A 21,753-nucleotide genomic window follows, 5' to 3' on the forward strand; every position below is an offset into this window, starting at 1 on the left:
TTAGCATATCCACGTGCAACAGGAGGGAAAATGTAAGATCGAGTTTTCGATATTGCAGCGCCGACGATATCGCAGTTTGTCAAGAGTCGACAGCGTCGTACATTAAAGTAGAAACTATTTTTTATGTACGTTAATATTCCATAAAGATTACTTAATAAATCAGATTTGCATTTATTGGCAATAATATGTGTACAAACAATTTCAAGAAATATCGATTCCGCTAAAAAGAATATAAAGATTATACCTTCAAAAATGTTGAGAAATAGAATCAGAATTAAATATAATAACGGTTATTTAAAGAATCCAAGTATTTCAGATTAAACATTAAGAAACAATTAAGAAAAATACGAAGCAGATAACAAAGACATCATAATTTTATTAAAATGACAACAATGCAGGCTCTTGATGAACGTTGTTGGTCGGTCTGTCTATCGAATTTCTCGTGTAAGGGAAACGATGATGACTTTCGAATCCGTATAATCTGAGAATCATTGTTCCCAGTCACTTGCGAGAATTTAAATTAAAATAAAATACACGTATATCAAATAAAGTATACGATATCGCGCTAGCGATATAAATGTAAAAGAATTGGAAATAAATTGGCAAATTTAATAACGATTAATAAAAAAAAGACTATAAATAAAAATTAATAATACAGATTTAATGACGTAGAGAAGGAAATTTCACATTACTTTAATCGGCGAACTTTTTTCGATATATCTTGAGGAATACAAAGTTACAGTAAATTTCTTTCCTTATACTCGACAAATTTTATAAAAATATTCAGGAAAAACTAAATATTTTAAATATCTATTTTAAATGTTCCGTATCACAATTCTAAATATGATTCATCAAAAAAAATTATAAATAAACGTTAACTGTCTTAGAATATCGCGCAATTACTCTCTCATATCTATAATCCTCGCAATAATATTTTATGTTACAATTTATAATGATCACACAAAAAAATAGATATTCGTATCAAAGAATACTTGTCCCAACGGACATTCTTTCGATGCGATTACCCAGAAATACCGTTTCTCCCGGCGTATTCGCGGGGTTAACATAATCAAACGATGGAGTACATTGCTCCAAAACTGGTACCGGAACTGAACGTAGACGGACGGATATGTAGAATGCCGTGCCGTCGTGGGTGGGGGAGAGGAGATTCGACTCTGCCGTCACCAGCGGCAGACGTAGATAGCGAGTGACAAGGTCTGCTGAGACGGTGGGTTACATACCCGCATCCCCTGCATTCTAGACATCGCCCTGAGCGGCCTTAGGGCCCTTAGGGTCCGCATTGTTTTGAAGGCTTGAATCCCGCCAGCGCCAACGAGCGACGCTACGAAGTTAATGAGCGATACCTGCGAGCGAGAAACGAGAGCGAATCACAGCGAGAGGTAGACAGACGAGTGGATAAGAGGGCTAGGAGATTCTTGATCATGTTCCAGGTGGACGGAATCAATAGGGCGAGGATAGAAGAGAGGAGGGAAGAAAGTCAAACAGAGACAGACGGCCGAGATCGACGTGTTACTGGCGTTCCTTCGACTCCTCGACGGATCGAGACATTTGGACATCTGTACAAAGACGAAAATTCGGGGGGGCTGTCGATTCGTAGAGAGCCGACATTTTCTAGATCTATATAGAGATGTATATATACTCATATGTACATTAGTATATCACTTTTCCGTAAGTACCGCCACTTTTGAGGACTTATGTCAAAAATTGGAAATGTGTGTATCATTTTAAAAAAATAGAATGTCATGGAAAGTATTTATACTTTTTTTTTTCTTCATTATACTCTATCAAAATGATCTCGGATGATTATTTTGCGAAATTTACGTAAAAATTAATATAATATAATATTAATATTTAATATAATATTAATATAATATTTAAATATAATGTAAACTATCAATAACAAAAAAATTTCGCTATTGACAATAACGTTTAAATTACTTTAAAACATACATAAGGATTTTAAACGCTTTCAGAAAATAGATCACGTTTCGCGTAAAGATATTTTCATATGCATATCACGTACGAAAAATTAACTTATGTATATTTTTGAAAATTATAAGAGAAAGAGATGTGTAACGGTACTTACAGAATAAGACTACTTTAATATGGTACGACAAATATATAAAGAAGGGAAATATAAAGGCATAAAGAGATTTCAGGTACGGCACATACAGCATTTAACAATTATCAGGAGATATACATGACTGTGTGTGTGTGTGCATATATATTGTATGTGGGAAGATACATGTGTATTTATATACACACACATATATATATATATATATATATATATATATATGTGTGTGTGTATATAGACACACACACACACACAATCATTCAAAGACAGAGATAGAGATAGAACGACAAACAGCTCGGTAGGGATTATCATTACGAGCAAGTACTATCGGCTGCATCCTGAAACAGACGAAAAGGTTTGTCATACTTGCGATCACGTCGCGACACGCGAGTGATTTCATTTTAATTTACATGTTGCAACAAAAGTCATTGCGTTCGATTACGCAAAATTACGAGCAAGAAATACATAAAAATATATTTTAATATAAAAAATATATTTTAATATATATTTAATATATATTTTAATTATTTTATCAAAGAAGGAAACCTCATGAGCGAGGTTTTTAGAGATGTCACTCGCGTTGGAGCGTCGTAATATGGTCTAAGAAAAATATTACATGTCTTGAGATAAACATATTACATATCGCGCGCGTTGACGCACGTGGCGTCCATACGCACGCACACACACGCGCGCGCGCACACACATACATACAAGGAAGTTTTTACACTACACAAAAAGCATATATATATAATATATGTATATGCGTATTCATATATGTATATATTATATATAGATATACTGGTATATTTTGCACAACGATCACTGGTACCAAGAGACTCTTAAAAAAGGCGTACATAGGCGACTTTAGCTAGTACGACAACGACGCCAGAATTAGTGCAGACACCAAGTAGAGACGCCAGTGTATCTCTGCACATCCGGTAAGCACACCATAGTACACCGTAATACACAAGCTACACCCGCCGTAGCTGTTCCTTTCCCACTTATTCTCGTTTACATCTCGTTCTCATTTATCACAACGAATATTCCAAAGCCGAAGCTTCGTACCGCGTCCAACGGATCGATAGCGTGCTCCATCGAGATCATTGAATTCGCAATCGATCGGAATCAAGCCGAGATTAATCCACAGCTCGTTTTAAAGGATCCGACGATCTCTGCCTTGACCGTATTCAGAATATTAATATACATAATTGTTTCTTTCTCGACAACCGCTTTTCGCAAAATAAAAAAAAAGCTAAAGAGGAAAGGTAAATGGGGAAGAGAGCTTTGAATATATTTTACATATATTTAAAAAGTATAATTAATCAATTTTTATAAAATGAAAATTTTAGAGAGTCAAATAACGAGGATAGAGAAGCGTCTTGCAAAAATAAATAAATAATTTTCTATATATTGCCATCGAGAGAGAGATATCAGTCAAAGCTTAAACCTTTGATCCTGTAAAGCGACTTTGAATAGTCTCGGCTGGTAATCGATCTATCGCCACGACATTGTCACGACTACTTTGAGAGGAAGAAAGAGAGAAAGAAAGAGAGACAGTTAGAAAAAAAGGAACAATCCATGCAAAACCGGCAGCCCCTCGTCAATCGGAGCTCCGCTCGGCTCGAACAAATTAAACGTGCTATCGTGATATATCGATCGATCCGTTAGCTCCGTACGATTCATCAAACGTCGTTGCGATAACAGGCTCAACTTTTTTTGCTTTATTTCTTTCGCTTTCAAGTCCTCGTCGACCGATGACTTACTCTCATGCCCTCCCACCGTGAGACTGCTCGTAAAGGTCTCAAGGCCCTCAGTGTTCTCATGGAACGGAAGGCCGGGATGTCGGCTGCGCCGGCCCAGACTGCGCCCAAGTTGATCAGTGATAGCTAGTTTCATCAAACATTCATCAGACGGGAACTAAATTGCGTTAGTTCTTACAATAATACTTAATGACGATCGAGAGATTAAGAGAAATCCACCTCGGAAGCTTCCACGCTCGGCTCCCACCGCTTCGTACATTGGCATTAGTTGATCGAGGGGTGAAAGAAGGGGGAGAAAGAAAAAATGGGGAGAGATAAAATAAAAACGGAATATATTATATTATCCGTGCGCCGACGCTCTGTGATTTGTATCTCTAGAATATACTCAATTATTTGTATTTATCACAAAATGTGTGTTATTTAATCTTTACATACAGGTAAATTCTCTTTATCGAAGCACGGACGAGCGCATTTTTCTGCGAATGATCTCGCGAATGACTTCGACTTATTTTTACCATTATGTAACATGCGACCGAGATTGTTGATTGCTATTAACTTATTGCTGCGATAACGTATTTTACGATTCTCGTAAAGGTGAGGTAAATTTATATATGACGTAAAGACAAATGATTGGCACGTGTACGAAGTCATTCAAGAGAACGACAAGATTTCTCTCGTAAATTATTCAAGTGTGCAATTGAACTTTTATCGTGTCGAGATTTTTATTTTATACGTCTAAATATTTATTTGAAAAATCTTTTGCAGACATTGAATCAATGCTTTCGAAGCGGCATCAATTGCACACGTTTTACAAAATCAAACATTTTTCGTAATTGAATTACGATATTGAAGAGAAAAAATAACTTACCATAACGATGATGAAATCAAGCCAGCACCAGGCGTTTGTGAAATACTTGCTAAATCCTAGAGCCAGCCACTTTATCAACATCTCGAGGAAGAAGATCACAGTGAATATTCGATCCATGTAATACAATATATCCTGTAGGACAGGTCGTTGTTGCAGATGAACATCCTCCAAAGCCTGCAAATCATACGGTTATCGATTGATTTGTCGCGTTCTAAATAAGTTTCCCAATGATAAAGAAAAAAGATAACAATTTTACCAAAGCCAAGCTACTCAGAAGAATCATAGTGATGACGGCAGTCTCAAAGTACTTGTTTTCAATCAACCGGAAGGTCTTCAATCGCAGGTTTGCCCAACCTTGCCAAAACGGAGCATCGTCGTCGCCGGCCAGGAATGGAAATTTCTTGTAGCAATTTTCCGGGCAGCAATCGGAAGGATAATTATCCTGAATAGGATCTTCGTCTGCTTGTATAATGTCAATGTCGACTTCTTCCCCTTCTTCGCCCTCGTCTTCTAGATCTGAATTTTACAGATTTTTTTTATTTATCAATTCGAGAAAAATGTTCTATAATAAAAGTTTCTTTACATTTACGCGATTGCTGTTCGCTGATCTTTTTTTCCTAAATTTTCAAAGAATTTTCATAAAATTATATAAATTTTATAAATCTCAGTTATATCAGATCTACCTTCTCCCTCCTGTTCCAGATCTTCTTTGCTCGCATCTTTCTTCTCCTCGCCATTTAACGAGTCCATACTGCCTTTGTGGCTTTCATCCTTAAATGCCCGGTTTTTGTGGCTGCCATATGATTTATTACTGTTGAAAAGACACTTGAATAAGGATTACTCTTGACAGTATTGCCCGGAATGAATGAATAATTTAGAAAAAAATTAACCGACCTGATGGTGTCATCCTCATTCTGATTAATATAATCGTTGTCGAGCCTATAATCGTGATGATTAATTGAATTCGCGATAACCTTCGTATTATTCATGCACAGCTTGTTCTTCAGCTTGTTCTTCAAATCTCCTTTAGGAAGAAAAGCAGATCCGATATTAATTACGTTACAATGATATTTTTTTGCGGGGAAATTTGATTAATTGAATATTGATTGATAGTGATTGACACTATATGAATGTCTCCTGGTCTTTAAGGCGAAAAAATATGCATAACACTCTTTTAATTCTTATATCGTGAGAGAAATTTATAAAATTATTACAGAGCAATTTTTGCAATTATTCTTAGCAAAACACTAAGAAGTGCAAAAAGTTCATAATAAATTATATCCACTTTAACACGTCAGGCAATATTTCTGTTGATCGTACAGGATAAGAAGATTATTATTATAATCAGAAAGAGATTATCTTTGATTATTCCCGATACGCTTACCGTGAATGGTGAACTCCATCCCCTCGCCAATGGCAACTTCAAGCTGGTTAAGTTCTTTGGCGCTCTTCTTGTCTCTGTATGCGTCCAATTCGCCATCTGCAAGATCTAGGTCCCCATCGCGATCAATCCCATCTGCACAGTTATGCAAAATCTCTAACCTGCTCTTATAACGGGAGATTCGTATCGGAAAACAAATCGGAACGCGCTGAAAATTTTACAGATAGAGATTCTTTTCCCACATGTGTATACAGGGTGTTTCTTAATAAGTGCGAAAAATTTTAGAAGATGATTCTTTGTCGAAAATTAAGGAGGGTTTTTCATATAAACATTAAAAAGTTCTAGTAAAAAATTGAATAGGGCTCGCTAGTTTCATCCCCTTATAACAATACGGAGACTGAGAAAAATATTAATAAATAACCTTTTTACTAGTAGAAAATATCCATCTAATTTCATTTCTTTAACTTGTTCCAAATATGAGAAAAAACCTAATTTTTACCCCCATTTTTGGAGGAGGGATGAGTATGAGTATATGTTTATATGAAAAACCTCCCTTAATTTTCGACAAAGAATCATCTCCTAAAATTTTTCGCACTTATTAAGAAACACCCTGAATATATGTATATACATGTTCTTTTTGCATACATGTATATGAATTGTTTTCCGTCGCGATCCCCGTCGAATCGAAGAATTAAGATTAGTGTAATGTGATGATATTGTTCGCATGCAATTCGTGTACAGTGTCATTTGTATTCAATGACATCGAGTGACCCGATTTAGAAACTATATGATTTCGATTCACATCGTAGATTATTTTATGCGTGATACTTGCTGCATACATGTGTAATATTTATGAAAAATGTCTATAACATTTTCATAAATAAACGAATTGCAGAATCAATACTGATTTTGCTAATGATGTAGTTATGTACGACTTAAGTAAATTTAATCGAAATAAAGAAATCTTCCTCGACACAACATAATTTTAAAAATACATGATATTTAAAAAAGCTACTCATAATTCAATCTGTTGACCTTTAGTCAAAGAGCATACACATCTTTAGAAACTCACATTCTCGCATTATTGTGCCAACATGTTCGTTTTTATGCGATCTAAATGAAGTCTAAAATTCTCTTTTAATCGAAAAAATTTATAGCCATTGACAGAAATGCAGCACGCATCACGCAAGTTCTTATATATATGTCTAAATTCTGCTTAATGATAAATCCGCGTCCCGCTGAAGAGACGACCAACTTGATCTCGTTGACAACTTCATCCACTGAAATTATGTAGTAAAATGCGTTCCCAAAATAGAATGCATAGCAACGTATAACTGCCAGGCAGCTAATCAGCGAAACAAAACTTAATTCGCAATTAATCCCATCGTGCATTAAACATCGAATTATTTCATCTCTCTTTGTTTCCCAAAGCTATCGAACCTAAGATGACTGGACTCGGCTTCTTTCCCAAGTTGAAAGAAACAGTTGAAACTTTTGTTATACGTATCAGATCGTAAATTTAGATTTATTACAATGCAATACGTCAATTTTTAATGGAGCAGAATAGCAAACCAAGTAAAATTGAAAGAGTCTGCGTAATAAATCGAATGTGCTAGCCGACGTATGTATTTTACGATCATAAAGAATATCGTTAATCGAATTGACAAGTCAATAAAGATGCATCAAATGCTTAAAGTGAGCGATGTAAAATAACATTCAATTTGTAATCTTGAGAGCAGCAAAAAATTATTGAATCTCGCTTGCTCGAATCTTTGTGTACATTATAAGATAAATTATCATCGCGCATATTTTACTATAATTGATCGCCGACTGGCACCAGTCAAACGTGTAGAAGAAGTGTAAAGCGGAAACTGAAAGACAGTGCCACGAAACTACACAGCGCACACAGCAAGCGATCTGATTGGATATAAACCTTCTTTCCAACTGTTGGACGGTCCCTCACCTGGCGCCTGATCGGATATCTGATTGGTGAATTTGGCTCGCATCAACTTAGCAATGTTTAGAATATTTCGCTTGACCCAGTTAATGAAACGCGCTATGCGATCGATCGCCTCCGCGATCTTGTTCGTGTCGTTGTCCGCGGTCGGGGCTGACAGATTCGACGAGCCAAAGTTGCTGAGCAACAGAGCTAAGAAGAGATTCAGGACCTGTGGAAAATAACATTCCTTTATCAATAATTCGATTATAAATCATATTGATTTTTGTATCGACAATATTTTTGAAACGAGCGTAAAATTGGTAAGATCTTTATAATTCTTTCATGTATATCAAACAAAGAGTATTCTTTATGTCGATTTTAAAACATGTATCATCGAAGAAAGATTTCGCATTTATATACTTACGACCAAGTTACCGATGACGACGGTGGCTAAGAAGAATGGAATGCAAGAGACATCGCCGACCAGCATGCAATCCCACATAGACTCTATCCATTCTCCGCACAACACTCGGAAAACGATCATAAAAGAGTGCATGAAATCAGTGAAGTTCCATCTAGGCAATTCCTCGTCCGGGAAGAGGTGGACGTTATCGATGTAATTCTTGCCGAAAAGCTGCATACCCATCACGGCGAAGATGAAGATAATGATGCACAATACGAACGTCAAATTACCCAACGCGCCCACCGTTCTGCCCATGATAGAGATCAGCAGATTCAGCGTAGGCCACGATTTAGCGAGCTTGAACACTCTTAGCTGAAAAGAATCATTTATTTTTATGGTTCATTTTATTCGTAAAATGATTATCGATTAACGGAATTGTAAAGAAAAAGAGATATATATGCAACACTCACCAATCTGAATGATCGTAATACCGACAGACCTTGCACACCTTCCAAACCCAACTCCAGAAGTGAAAGAGCGACGATTATAAAGTCAAAGATATTCCAGCCTTCTTGGAAATAATATTTCGGGCTCATCGCTATCAGCTTCATAGACGCTTCGATACCGAATGTCGCAGTGAAGAACTAGAATTTCAGTTACAATAGATTATCGATAACTATGGACATATTCCAACCTTTCAATTTGATTAAAAATCTTTAAATAATTCAATCACGCAGAAATATTCAAATTGCTTTGAATATTTAACATTTTTGAAAACCTCAAATAAATCTTGCAGAGAGAGATTTTTTATATACAATATCCTTTTTTATATCTAAAACGTTTAAGAGATTCTTAAAAAAATTATTAATCTATATTTGTATATAAAAAAGGATGGATTAAAATAACATACATTGTTATAAAAAAATCTATTTTATGATTAACAATCCTCGTCATATGTTATCGATACTTTGATTTTATTAAATAATTCATTATTAAATAATTCATTATTAAATAATTTTATCAATATAATCATATTCTTATCTTTCTAATAAAACGATATTGCATTTGTAGAAATACTCACGTAATTGCCAGATTTGAGAATTCTCTCCATATCTTTGTCCATATCGTGGTGATCCAATGCCATGAAGAGCGTATTGACGACGATGCAGAGCGTGATGAAGAGCTCTACGAACGGGTCAAAGACTATCAAGGACACGTACTTTTGAAACTCGAGCCAGAGCCAGCAGCAGTCCCAGACGCAAAAGATGTCGATACAACGGAACATTCCGGCCAATAACTTGTCCTTCAACGTAGGCCCTTCTTCATCGTCGTCTGTCGGAAAGTAATAGGTCGAAACTGTAACGCGCGTTAGTAATTTTGTCTGGCACCACTCTTTTTGGGGAAAGAGGTTTTTTCTTTGGTCAGGCTCTCATTCTTCGAGATCACAGATTATATTTACAGGCAGGCAAACAAGCAAAAGGCGTGGCAAAATTAAAAGAGGCACACACACACACACACACACACACATACGCACACATTCAATCAATGTGAAAAAAAAAAACATGTATGTAACATAAATCTGGATATGTAAAATGCGCTATATTTAAAATATATTGAGATATATAAAATATATCTTTCAGAGATGTTAATTCTCTTTTTTATACAAAGGCTCATACACCGCTGTATATTAATATTGCCTTAATATTTTTTTTTAAATAAAACATCATTGCATGCACTAATAGCGCGAATGATGTGCAATGCAACAAGTAATATAATTACATCATAGCGCATTCGAGAACTTGACGTTAATTATGACAACGTTTTAAACAAATGAGATAATTTTAACACTTTCGCCATTAATATAAAATATCACATTATCTTTTCTTTTAAAATTAAATCGAGTCAAAAATTATTACGATAATACAATTTTAAAATATAAGAGAAAACATACACAAATCGTGTTTATGATCTAATGTTTAAGAGATATGTTTCTGTGGCGAAAGAATTAAATTTTATGCATTGCAATTAAGCGATTAATGACAACCAAGAGTAAACGTAACCATGTGAAATCCTTTGTAACTCAAACATTTTACAATTAAATACAATTAACAAACAATGTCACACATTGTATATCTCTCAAATTAAGCGGCAAGTCGGCGTAGAGTTCTCAGTAAAGTACTGTCTTCGCGAATAGCTGTGTCGACGAAAATTTGCAGTCGCAATAAAGCGAAAGTGCGATTTACAGCTTTGCGTGCAAAAACTCGAGAGAGAGAATCGTAAATGACCGAATATCTCTCGCAAAGACTGATAACGCGTTGCCGGATATCTCTGTTTTTACGCTGATTTTTCATCATATTGTGCACTCGAGAAACAAACGCGGTAGTGCCCTTCAACGCGATGGTGCATGTGCAAAATATCGAAAGATTAACCAAAATCGCTGCAGTTTCGTATCGGAAATAAAAGATAAACAAGATCTCTCAATCATCGATGGAGAATAAAAAAGAAAAAAATATTGAGGACATTATTTTAAGTAAATTTTCTGTTCCTTTTTCAAATTATAAAATGAACTTTATAATCAAAATTGAAAAATCAACATTATATTTGTATCAATGTTTTTTTTTTTTTATAAATATGAATATATTTGTCAAAACTTATACACCCCATATATATAAATATATCATGTGTTTAATCTGTTAGCGAAAAAAATATATCTTGAAGATAAAATATTTTCCGAAAATTATCGCGTGAATTATCACGGCTATCGACGATTGAGATAATCCAAAAGAAGCATGAAGCGACCAGGATCGTGCAGCTGCGGCGAAGGTGGTAATCTGTGTCATGTCGCAGAAAACGAACAAACTCTATTTCCCCAAAAAAAATTACTCTCACAAACCGCCCTCGAAGGCCCACAGGCCGCAAATCGTGACTCTTTCTCTCATCGCTGCTCAGAAGAGGCACAATATATCCTGCGTTTTACCATTATATTCGTCATTCAAATACTCGATATTAAATTCTCTGGTAATATGTTGTATGTGTATATTTATATTTATATATGTATATGTACGTATATACATATATGTGTACAGCGTCAAATTACACACCATGCTCAATCGTAAACGAAAATCGAGGGAAACACGCGTGCGATCTTATTGCGGCTTCGGCTGAGTTGAAACATTGAAGCTGGAATTTGTTGTTCGGTCTGTTATGTCACTTTATGTACAAGGCGCGCGCGGGGAATGCTTAGATCCAGGGTATGTTCAGCAAAGTAAATACCGACGCAAGGGAGTAAAGTATATGTGTCGGGGGATTTTTAAACCATATAACGTACATCGAGCGGCGGGGGATGCCTATCGCACGATAAACAGGATATACACATTTGCGATTCGGGAGTAAATGGAAAAAAAAATTGTACGAAAAAAAAGAAAAAATAATTTCTTTCAGATAAACTTTCTTGGTAAGGGAGATGCGGGTAGAGAGGACATTACCTCCTTGTTCGGGCGTCTGACTCTGGCGACCGGCGGCCTGCTCGATGATGTCGTTTAATACCATCACGTCTGCGCAAAAGAAAAAAGAACAAGATACGACAAGTAGGTTTGAATGGCTTGAGAGACTACTCGCTAATTAATTAATAATTGGCGCGCCAATCTCACCCTTCATGTCGACCACGGTGTGCTGCTGAGACGGCTCGATAAATGGATTGTCTTGCTGCTTGGTCTTGCCCATGGGATCCTCTAGATCGGTTTCCTAAAAAAATTCGCGGAACGATTGTAAAAATCGTCGTTCGTCGTGCGGAATTATTTCTATCGTTATCGTTCTTGTACATGGAAAAAATATTATAGTAAGAATATCAATAATAAATTTTGTAATCATAAAATATGCTAACATTTATAAGAGAAAAATCACGATATTTTTATTCAATAATATTATATACGTATCGTATTTTACAAAGGAGTAATTATTCAAATATTTTAACATACAAAGAAATGCATAACCGTTAGTAGAATAATTTGCATAATTTTTATAGTAATAAATACCTTAATTATATATTTCAGCTTTATAATAAATGTTGTAAAAGGGAATTGTATTTTTCATGTAATTTGCACAGTAAAATATTTTCTCCGCGTGCACTCAAGCACATCGAGCCTTCATATATTGACATGAACTTTACGTAGATTTGTTTACAACGCAGTGTGTGCCATATTTACTATCAAATATGCATATACACACACGATCATGCATCAACATTGACGTTGCATTCTTTGCAAGGCGAGAAACTCAACGCTACATTTTTTCCGCGATGCAATGAATTTTTTCATACATTTTATTATCAATTAAACTCTCTTATGTGTCCGATCGAGATCTCCCTCTCTCTCTCTAAATCTATCTCTCTAAACCCTTCGCAGTCTTCATTAGTAACTGAAGAACCACTTACAAAGTGATAGGACTTTTGATTGGTGTCCGTGACATGGCCGTTGGCAGGTGTCGTCTGTTTGTTGGTGCGATTCCTGAGGATCTGCTCCTGCTTGGTGAGCTGCTTGCCGATGCTGTCGATGCCGCGGATACCGGGGAACGCCAGGTCGCCGTGGGACGTGTAGGAGAGTCGCGAGGCGTGGGAAGTGTACGACGAGTGACGCGAACCGAGATTCGCGTAGTACACTGGCACCACGATCGTGCCGTTCTCCTCGGACATAGGCGTGACCGCGTTCGAGTCGTCGGCATAGGGTAGATGCTCCTGGGCGTCCAGGTACGTTGATAGGACGAGGGGCTTCCGGTCGCCACCCGGTGGGACGAAGCATCGACCGCGGCCATTGCGTATTGTAAATTGGTGGCTGCCACGGCTGCTGCGGCGCAGATTGAACGGTGAGCCGGGTAGGCTCAGGCTCGCCTGAAATTACAACAAGGCGGTCCACCGCTTTTCTCTCTCTCTCTCCGTTCTTCTCTTCCGGAAGGCGAGGGCCAACCGGAAAGACCGTCTGTCTATCTCTCTTTCCTTCTCCTCCTATCTCTTTTTCTCGGAGGGACGACGCAGTGACTCTCCCTCGGGACGATCGTGACATTTCCCGCTCGTACATTCGCGAAATCGATCGCAACCTAACATACGCTTAATGGATAGTTTGAAGAGTCACGAGCTGTGATGCGTGATTATTTCATTAGTCTAGTTTGAAGGATAGATATCATAGTATCGTTTCCCGAATAACATGAAAATGACAAAAGATATCTTTAGGAATTTTAGAGATTTCGAAATTATTACACAGCAAATAACTCTTCAATCTAATCATACGATATATATCCCATCCCGTTTCCCTATTTTAATTATCCAGTTACGAAACGAAGCGATGGTATCAGGCTGCCTATTTGGTCACCTTCCAAGTGAATATCGTGCCGCGGTAATTAATTTCATCATACATGCGACTCGTGAAAGAAAAGGAAGAAAGAGAAGAATGATTGGCCAAATGTGTCAGGCATCTCACGGTTGATTAGCTATTCCGCGAGAGACGCGAGAAACGATCGATCACCGGTGATGATTCGTGCTTGTCACGAGCCGGGAATTCGTTGAGGCGGCGAAACGAGCAATTTATAAGACGTATCGTCCCTCGACAAGCGCGAGTCGTAACGCGCGGAGCATTGATGAATGGCGGCGGTCTCGAGATGATGATATTATTCGTGAGAGATTGTGATCGGGTCCTATGGTGCTATTTAGTGTACGTACGGTCGGTGCTGATAGACACACGTCGTGACACACGTACCTTCCGCAGACTTTCCTGGTAGGCATAAGTAAACTGGCCATTAGCGGCGCGAGGGACCTTAAGAAAAAAACAAGAAAAGATATCTCCTACCAAACGGCTCGTAACGTGATCTAATGTGTACACCAACGAGGCACTCGAAATAGGTAGAGTATGACATAACACTTGCAGAAGCACACATAACACAATCGTGAATGTGATTACGGAGAGATAGAAAAGAGAAGGGGAAAGAAAATTACAAGAACCACAAAGAAAAATATTCTTATGAAGGGGAGATAAGGATTCGCGAGTTGAATCTATCAAAAAAGAAGGGGTAAACGTAAATTTGTAGAGACACGAATATATATCGGCGATTACATTTGCTTATTGAATCACGTCAATCAATCAGAACGAATGTACATACACGAGGTGCCCTATTATTGAATCTTTCGAATTATTTTAACTCTTTGTATACGTACATGTTAAATAAAAAAAAAAAGAAAAAGGAAGAAGTAGAAGAGTAAATTCGCATTTATTGAAATTCCTCGGGCCAATAGCGTTTTCGGGCAAGCACCAATTGCAGCAACAGCCGATACTTCGTCTCTCAGCTACGGATACTAAATCACAGCATATACTTCTCTGCATGCATGGCTCCATAAAACAGGACTGAATTGGATGTATGTCCGGTATGCAGCTGTGTCGATACGGCCGAAATTCACTGTTCCGCGCGTTACAACTACGCGCAATCGCAAATCGAAGCAGTGATACTCGACACGTTGAAGATGTATGTATTTACGTTATAACTAGAGCGAACGATCAATGAAAGGGAGATAGGTTCTATGCGTATAAAGCCACCTATACATGTGTATAAATATCCAAAGGGATCTCATGACATAATACGAGCAACACGAGCGAATCCCAAAAAAGATGTACGAGAATAGCAGAGCTTTCAGAGAGGCTGATTGCCAATATCTTCGTTAAAGTACGATCGACGTACCAGAAATTTAATCAATGAAATTTCCACGTCAATTACACGACCATAAAAATTCGAGTCTTTTTAGACACATATCTGCTACGAAAATCTATATCAAACTTTTCAAAGTTACAACCCTGCTACACAGATAAATATTTTTTGGGACGTCCTAAGCATGCTACATAGCGGATATTACGGGAAGGCTCGACTCGTCGCGGCTATTTCTTGTTTCTTTTCCTATGTATTACGACAAAACACTAAGAGATAGCGAGAGGTATCAAAATATCTAATTTGATCGCGCCTACCATCATCTATTATATTTTCCTAGTCCTGATAAAATTGATTAGGAAGAATATATCCTGTCGGATACATTAGCTTCATCCGTTCGATACCTGCGTAACAGCAGTATACAAGTTATTACCAAGTTCACCCAATCAGATTTGCATTCGCCGTTTCAAGAGTTTGCTCTAATGATCTGAAAAGTCTCCGTCTCGGATAGAGTTGATAAATATGTACATTGCTTTCAACTCCCTACACATGTATCCGAAAAGTGAACTTTTCGCCTGACTTGGAAGCGAGCGGGATTTCAAATTTCACGATCAATCGCAAAGTCTTACCGACGAGTCGAGTCGGATCGAATAGCCTCGCATAAGTTGCTCTCGTAGGAGCGAGGTCGGGAGATTATGAGGTTGATAACAGGGGCCAACACGATACGTTACGTCAAACGACGCGGAAGAAGGTCGATATATGTATATCATACATATATATCGCCCAACAGCCGGATACTTACGGCGCTGACTTTTCGCACTTTATTGGCAGCGCTGTGGTTGTTGTTGATCTGCTTGAGGTGCCTCTGATCGCTCACAGACTCGATCGAACGTATGCTCATCTTCTCCTTGTTGTTGTCGTCGTTGCCCTTCTCCTGGCCGACGAACAGCTCGTAACTGTGACACGAAAAGTCCGATGGAGACTTGACGATCTGCTCCGCAGCCGCAGCTGCCTCTCGAGCTGCCTCTCGTGCTGCGGCTGCGGCCTCACGTGCCGCGGCCTTGTTCTCCTTCGCCAGTGCAGCTTCCTCGGCTTCCTGTCGACATTCATCGAACATATGGATGCTGTGTCTTCTAATGATTAATTCACGAACTTTTAAAACTTAAATTTGCGAAACAATAAGCTCATTTTCAGCTCAATCGCTTAAAAGTTGCGGTTGAATTTGCGCTAAATTTCGAAAAATTATACACAAAAGTTAATTTTAATAACTCAAAACTTGTAATACTTACTCTCATAGCTTCTTCCTCAGCAGCCTCCTCCTCTTCAGCTTTCTTTTGCAACTCATCGTACGACATTGCGACAATAGCGAGGATCAAATTAACGAGATAGAAGGAACCGAGGAAGATGATCACGATGAAAAAGAGCATGTGCCACGGCCCGGCCGATCTTAATACCAGTTGATACAGATTCTCCCAATAATCCTGAGTCATGAGACGGAAAGCGGAGAGCAGTGCCCAGCCGAAAGTGTCGAAACTCGTGTAACCATAATTCGGATTATCGCCGTATCCTTGTAAACACGTGTAGCCGGGAAGGCACTGCCTGTAATCATCGGAAGATATTATTTCTCGCACGAAGTTCTTTACATCGATATTTATACAAGTAGACAAAATCAATGAACGAGTTATATATCGACTTACCCCGCCCCCGATGAATTTCCGCACAAGGGCATATTTTTGGCCTCGTCCACGTACCAATTAGCTGCATAATACAGAAAGCGCAATTTAATAATTGATTCGGGAATTAATTTGCAACAAAAAAAATTTCATAATTTTCACGAAACAATCAATTGGTCGCACAAATAGTTGCACCTCGTTTTACCATGCACAAAGCTCTTTGTTAACGGTGACATTTACGCTTAAAGGTGGAGTACTGAAATATCATACGGCTTGTAGTAAGTCATCGATCATATTTTATGAATTTTTGCAGACGAGACATTTGTGCGAAAATCGGAAACATTAAATCTGTCTCAGAGACATCTTCTTTTTTTAAATTCTCAAAAGGATGATTTTTTACTCTTGTACTTTTACGCTTTCGGATTAATTTCACGAATAATCGCAACGCTACTTACTTTCGTTACTAACGAATCGCTCCCAATTTTCGGCGGTGAAATTACCCCAGGAGCCATCCTCAGGAAAGTTTTTTATACACTTTTGCGTGAGGACCCCCATGTAAATCTGAAGGCCCATGAGCGCAAAGACGGAGAGGGAGAACATCGTCAGGATTATCACATCGCGCAGGTTCTTCACGGATTCTATCACAGCGCCGACAATGGTTTTCAGACCTAGACAACGAGAATAGAAGGATAGTGGATTTCAGTGAGGCCTGTAACAACGTCTCTTGGTGGCAGCTTGGAGAGACACCGATCGGCTTGTCGTGCGAACGAGATGGCAATTCGATTGAGGCAGGCATGTGGATGAAATGTGAAACGAGTATACGTCGGAAAACTAGGTGAAAAAGAAAAGCAAAAAAAGGGGAGGAAAAAAAATATTTAATTTTAAACACTAAAGAAAGAGCATCACGATCCACGTGCTTTTTTTAGATAAATAGCAACGATGCTTATTTAATATCATATCGAGACGAGAGACCTCGATATACATGCTCTTACAATTTACAACCAAGATCATAAATACATGTAATAATTGTCAAGAGATCTTTTTCTCGATAAATCGTCAGATATGATATGTAATCAACTTTCTTTTTTCTACTTCCATTTTCTGTCCAAAAAAAATTCAAATGCATCGAATTCGATAATTTATTTCACAAGGAAAACGGGAAAATAATGAAAGCAAAAAGAAGAATTAAATCGATGAAAATAATACCAGGTAGCAAACGGAGATAAGGAGGGGTGGCAACGATGCGAAGGGCGATAGAAGCTGCAGTGAAATGAAATTGTTGTAGACGTGTGACGAGGTACGAAAAACGTGTACGGCGATCGCGACGGAGTTTGTATCACGTCTAGGATCACTACGTATGTGTATATTTGCGTCTACAACCACTTCTATACTCTAAGCATACCTGGTACAATAGCGACAGTCTTCAAGGCTCGGAGGACTCGAAATGTCCTGAGAGCGGCAAGGTTGCCTAGATCTATGCCCATCGTCACATAACTGCAATACACCCGAACATCACACACATTACAGTGATACAAACAAAAAGACAAAACGAGTTAAGAAAAAGAGATCTTGGGGCGGGGGAGAGTGGTAGTTACGCAAACGCTTATACTCGCTACATTTCCTATGGCCTACCAAAAAGTCTGTACGAACTGCAATGTAAACCGTAAGGTAGCTATTACTGCATGCACGATTCAATGTAACACAACCGTGCGCCGCTTGCCACGGATTCCAAGATTATTCCCATTATTTTCACAGAAAACTTTTCCCTTCGAAGCCATGATAGTGAAAAAATTTATAATTTATAAACGAACTTAATTATGCGATATTATTTCGTTATTTTCTTTCTTTTCATATTGATTTTGACATATTTTTCTACATCCAACATTTTTGTAATTCTGTATTTCTATTCATTTAGAAAAATTATTCTGTCAACAAATAAATTTTTAATGACGTCTTCATCTAAGTCCTTGATTTACAGTATTATATCGCAATCTCAAAGAGAACGAACAGCTTCTCGAGTTCCAATTATTTCTCCCATTTGGGAAAAGCAATGTGATATTAAAATTTCAAGAGCTATAGTTCTAATATAAGCACTTCTTAAATCTCTTCGAAGTAGAACATGAAATCCGTAATCGTTTTCCGATATTGTTGCTAGATCGCGAGAGTAACAGAAAACAGAATGTTATTCTAGAAAAAAAATATCAACGATTTCGCAAATACAGTGATTTTGTTCAGAAGATTCCGTTGAATCCCGTGGCACGCGATTGGCGATATTACGATGCGCAGTCGAAAATACCCGCGTATCGAATAAAATATACACGTAATCGTAATCATCTATGAACAATTACTGAAGTAAGAGAATGTATGTATAGAGATATGTACTAAAAACTACAACAATTATATAGTCAACTGACTTAAAATCGACTCGACGTAAAAAATACTAATGTCTAATCAACATATTACGATGGCAATTATAAGAGAATTCTCCTTTAATAGTCACTAATAGATAAGAAATAATACTATCCCTATCTAGGTGTGAACTAATTTAAATACCTATAGAATATATATATAAATACTCCCCAGAGTGTATGCGTGTATGCGCGTACATAAATGTTTAGATGTGTATTGTGATGGGGCGTGAGATGTGAACAAAGATCGAATATTAATCGAGATGCTATGGAAGTCTTACGGTTAGCGTACTCAACGGATCTAGCGGAGTAGTCTACTGTCGTAACCTGGAATGATCTAATTTGATGCTAGTACATTTCGTATGTATCGCGCCGCTATCTTAAACAAGTTATGTACAAACTGGCATAATTTCGATTACCATACTTGTCGTCGCAATCGCGAGATATATATATATATAAAATAGATGTTTAGTAATCCATCCCTTTTTTTATTACATTAATAGCCAATAAATTCTTTCTTATTTGTCACTCTGTTTACTATAATTTACGAGTACGATACAGTTTGTATAAAGATCATCGTAAATTTTAGGAAAGCCAGTTTCTGAAGTCTGAAAAAGACAAAAGTACGATAAAAATTCTGACATCGATATTTCTTGCTACGAGAAATAATTAGCCTGATATATTATAATTTATACAAAAATAAGAGTGATATCCTTGAACACCTTCATTAGTGGCACAGACCTTCACGACTTTTCTTCGGCAAAATGGCGACGATCCTTTTATCCCTTTTTTACCCATCATACATCTTCTAACAAGCATAATGGGCAAAAATCGTGTCGCGTCCTTTTTATATTTCATTTTTATTCTCTCTTTTTTTTTTCTCTATCTCTCTCGCTCTTTCAGTCTATCTTTTTCCCTCCCTTCCTCTCTTTAAGAAAAATAAGTTTTAACTACTCACGCTAAAGCTATAACTACGAAGTCGAGCCAATTCCATGCATCTCTAAGATAGGTAAAAGGCTGCAGAATGAAACCCCTCGCCATCACCTTAACGGCAGACTCAAATGTGTAGATGCCCGTAAATATCACTCTGAAAACAACAAACACACCACTCAGCTTTTTAAGTACGTCTTACATTGTGATTGTTGTCTACTCTGTCTCAGCGTATTTAGAATTACGGCTGAAAAAGACGCGCAAACGCGCGTATTCTCGCAAAATACGAGAGTGATCATATAATTATCGCTATATTTCTGCCAAACTTATTACAATTATCTTGCATATATAATTATTAAGTTAGTTATGTTGTATCATTAGTGGACACATCTGCTATTATACCTCTATAACGTGTACATTTCATAACGATATAACAAATTTATTTAATTAATGTAGAAACGCACACATACATGCGAGCAAAAAAATTTTTTAGTAAATAGCATAATATTGGCCAACGATACTAATCGTATCTATTCGGCGATAATCTTCTACCAGTTTTATTTTATCGCCTATCAGTGTACACAGTTGATAGGCGATAATTACCACGTATATTTGCATCATCAGGCACGATATACGCGAATGAAATATTCGTAGCGAATTTGTAAAGTGGGTAAAACATATTTTGTCACGTTAGGAATAGAGCCGTCAAATATAAAGCCTGTCAAAATATCGCTTAAATGTAATAAAACACGACACGATAAAAGTAATAAAAATTAAATTTTCTTTCTTCGCATTTAGTGCAACGACGCTAACATATAACAATTATAAATGTATAAAATATATACTAGAATTAAAAACAAATTATTTATCTTGATGCACTCTTGAATCTTTTTTTGTGATTGTTTAAAAATTTGCAATACGCTGCAATTGATTGAATCGTTCGCGTCATTTATTTATCACTTCTTTCTAATGCTACCTCTAGAGAAACTAGTACAAAACTTACCAACGGAATATAATTTATCACAGTTCTCTACTCATATATTAGAGCTATAACACCGTAGAACATTATACTTAAAATATCTATTTTTTTAACAAACATGTAATCGCCATAAGCCTTCGATGAGATTTTAAGTTAAATAATACCGAAATAGCTGAATATAGCTAAATATTAATAGATAGAGTTAAAATCATGAAAATTAAAAGAGGACTAATAATTGATGACCATAATAAATGACGACGATAAACGCATCTCCAGCTTAGGCTCGCTAAACTACGCAGATTTATAGTCACTTAAGGCTAAGCTTAAGTGCGTATCGTTCTTGTATATTGTAGAAAAAAAATATTTGTATCTATAAATTTTCTTCTTATTTTCACTTGCTTTCGCAAAACACGATAATAAAATTTATCTGCTCTGAATTTTTTTCTCTGAATCGCTTTCTTTCTTTTTAAATATCTTTAATTGCAGTCGAAGAATAATGAAGAGGATAAATAAGCTGAAATTAGGTATATTAATATATTACAGTTGGAATAAACAATATTAAATAATATATCTTTAAACAATTTCGTCATAATTGGTAACGTATTTCGTTTTATATCAAGTATTTAATAA

General features: G+C 37.0%; 1 protein-coding gene and 1 long non-coding RNA gene across 26 annotated transcripts in view; one reads left to right on the plus strand and one right to left on the minus strand.

Moving 5' to 3' along the window:
* The window catches only part of Para (sodium voltage-gated channel paralytic), a 46,987-nt gene that overhangs the window by 15,595 nt on the left and 9,639 nt on the right, over positions 1 to 21,753 (minus strand). For 4 of the 25 annotated variants that reach the window (XM_083107798.1, XM_083107792.1, XM_083107793.1 and 1 more), the window contains 20 exons: positions 20,173 to 20,301; positions 18,209 to 18,300; positions 17,262 to 17,474; positions 16,831 to 16,891; positions 16,423 to 16,732; positions 15,936 to 16,229; positions 14,197 to 14,253; positions 12,882 to 13,334; positions 12,100 to 12,193; positions 11,935 to 12,003; positions 9,531 to 9,805; positions 8,920 to 9,093; positions 8,471 to 8,821; positions 8,041 to 8,275; positions 6,111 to 6,242; positions 5,621 to 5,750; positions 5,410 to 5,537; positions 4,983 to 5,242; positions 4,727 to 4,900; positions 1,242 to 1,364 (listed from right to left, as the gene is read on the minus strand). In XM_083107798.1, the coding sequence (XP_082963924.1) occupies positions 1,242 to 1,364; positions 4,727 to 4,900; positions 4,983 to 5,242; positions 5,410 to 5,537; positions 5,621 to 5,750; positions 6,111 to 6,242; positions 8,041 to 8,275; positions 8,471 to 8,821; positions 8,920 to 9,093; positions 9,531 to 9,805; positions 11,935 to 12,003; positions 12,100 to 12,193; positions 12,882 to 13,334; positions 14,197 to 14,253; positions 15,936 to 16,229; positions 16,423 to 16,732; positions 16,831 to 16,891; positions 17,262 to 17,474; positions 18,209 to 18,300; positions 20,173 to 20,301 (3,754 nt within the window). Of the gene's footprint in view, positions 1 to 1,241; positions 1,365 to 3,861; positions 3,985 to 4,726; positions 4,901 to 4,982; positions 5,243 to 5,409; positions 5,538 to 5,620; positions 5,751 to 6,110; positions 6,243 to 8,040; positions 8,276 to 8,470; positions 8,822 to 8,919; positions 9,094 to 9,530; positions 9,806 to 11,934; positions 12,004 to 12,099; positions 12,194 to 12,881; positions 13,335 to 14,196; positions 14,254 to 15,935; positions 16,230 to 16,422; positions 16,733 to 16,826; positions 16,892 to 17,261; positions 17,475 to 18,208; positions 18,301 to 20,172; positions 20,302 to 21,753 lie in introns of those variants that run through there. The other 21 variants (XM_083107812.1, XM_083107803.1, XM_083107804.1 and 18 more) reach the window with 16 other exon arrangements.
* LOC145976592 (uncharacterized) lies at positions 7,461 to 10,079 on the plus strand. The gene is made up of 2 exons (XR_014440282.1): positions 7,461 to 9,104; positions 9,521 to 10,079. It is a non-coding gene; the product is annotated as an uncharacterized LOC145976592 (long non-coding RNA).

Source organism: Camponotus vicinus, unplaced genomic scaffold, assembly GCF_025532165.1.
Source record: "Camponotus vicinus isolate PSW18456_S1 unplaced genomic scaffold, iyCamVici1.0 SCAF_9, whole genome shotgun sequence".
Taxonomy (NCBI): domain Eukaryota; kingdom Metazoa; phylum Arthropoda; class Insecta; order Hymenoptera; family Formicidae; genus Camponotus; species Camponotus vicinus.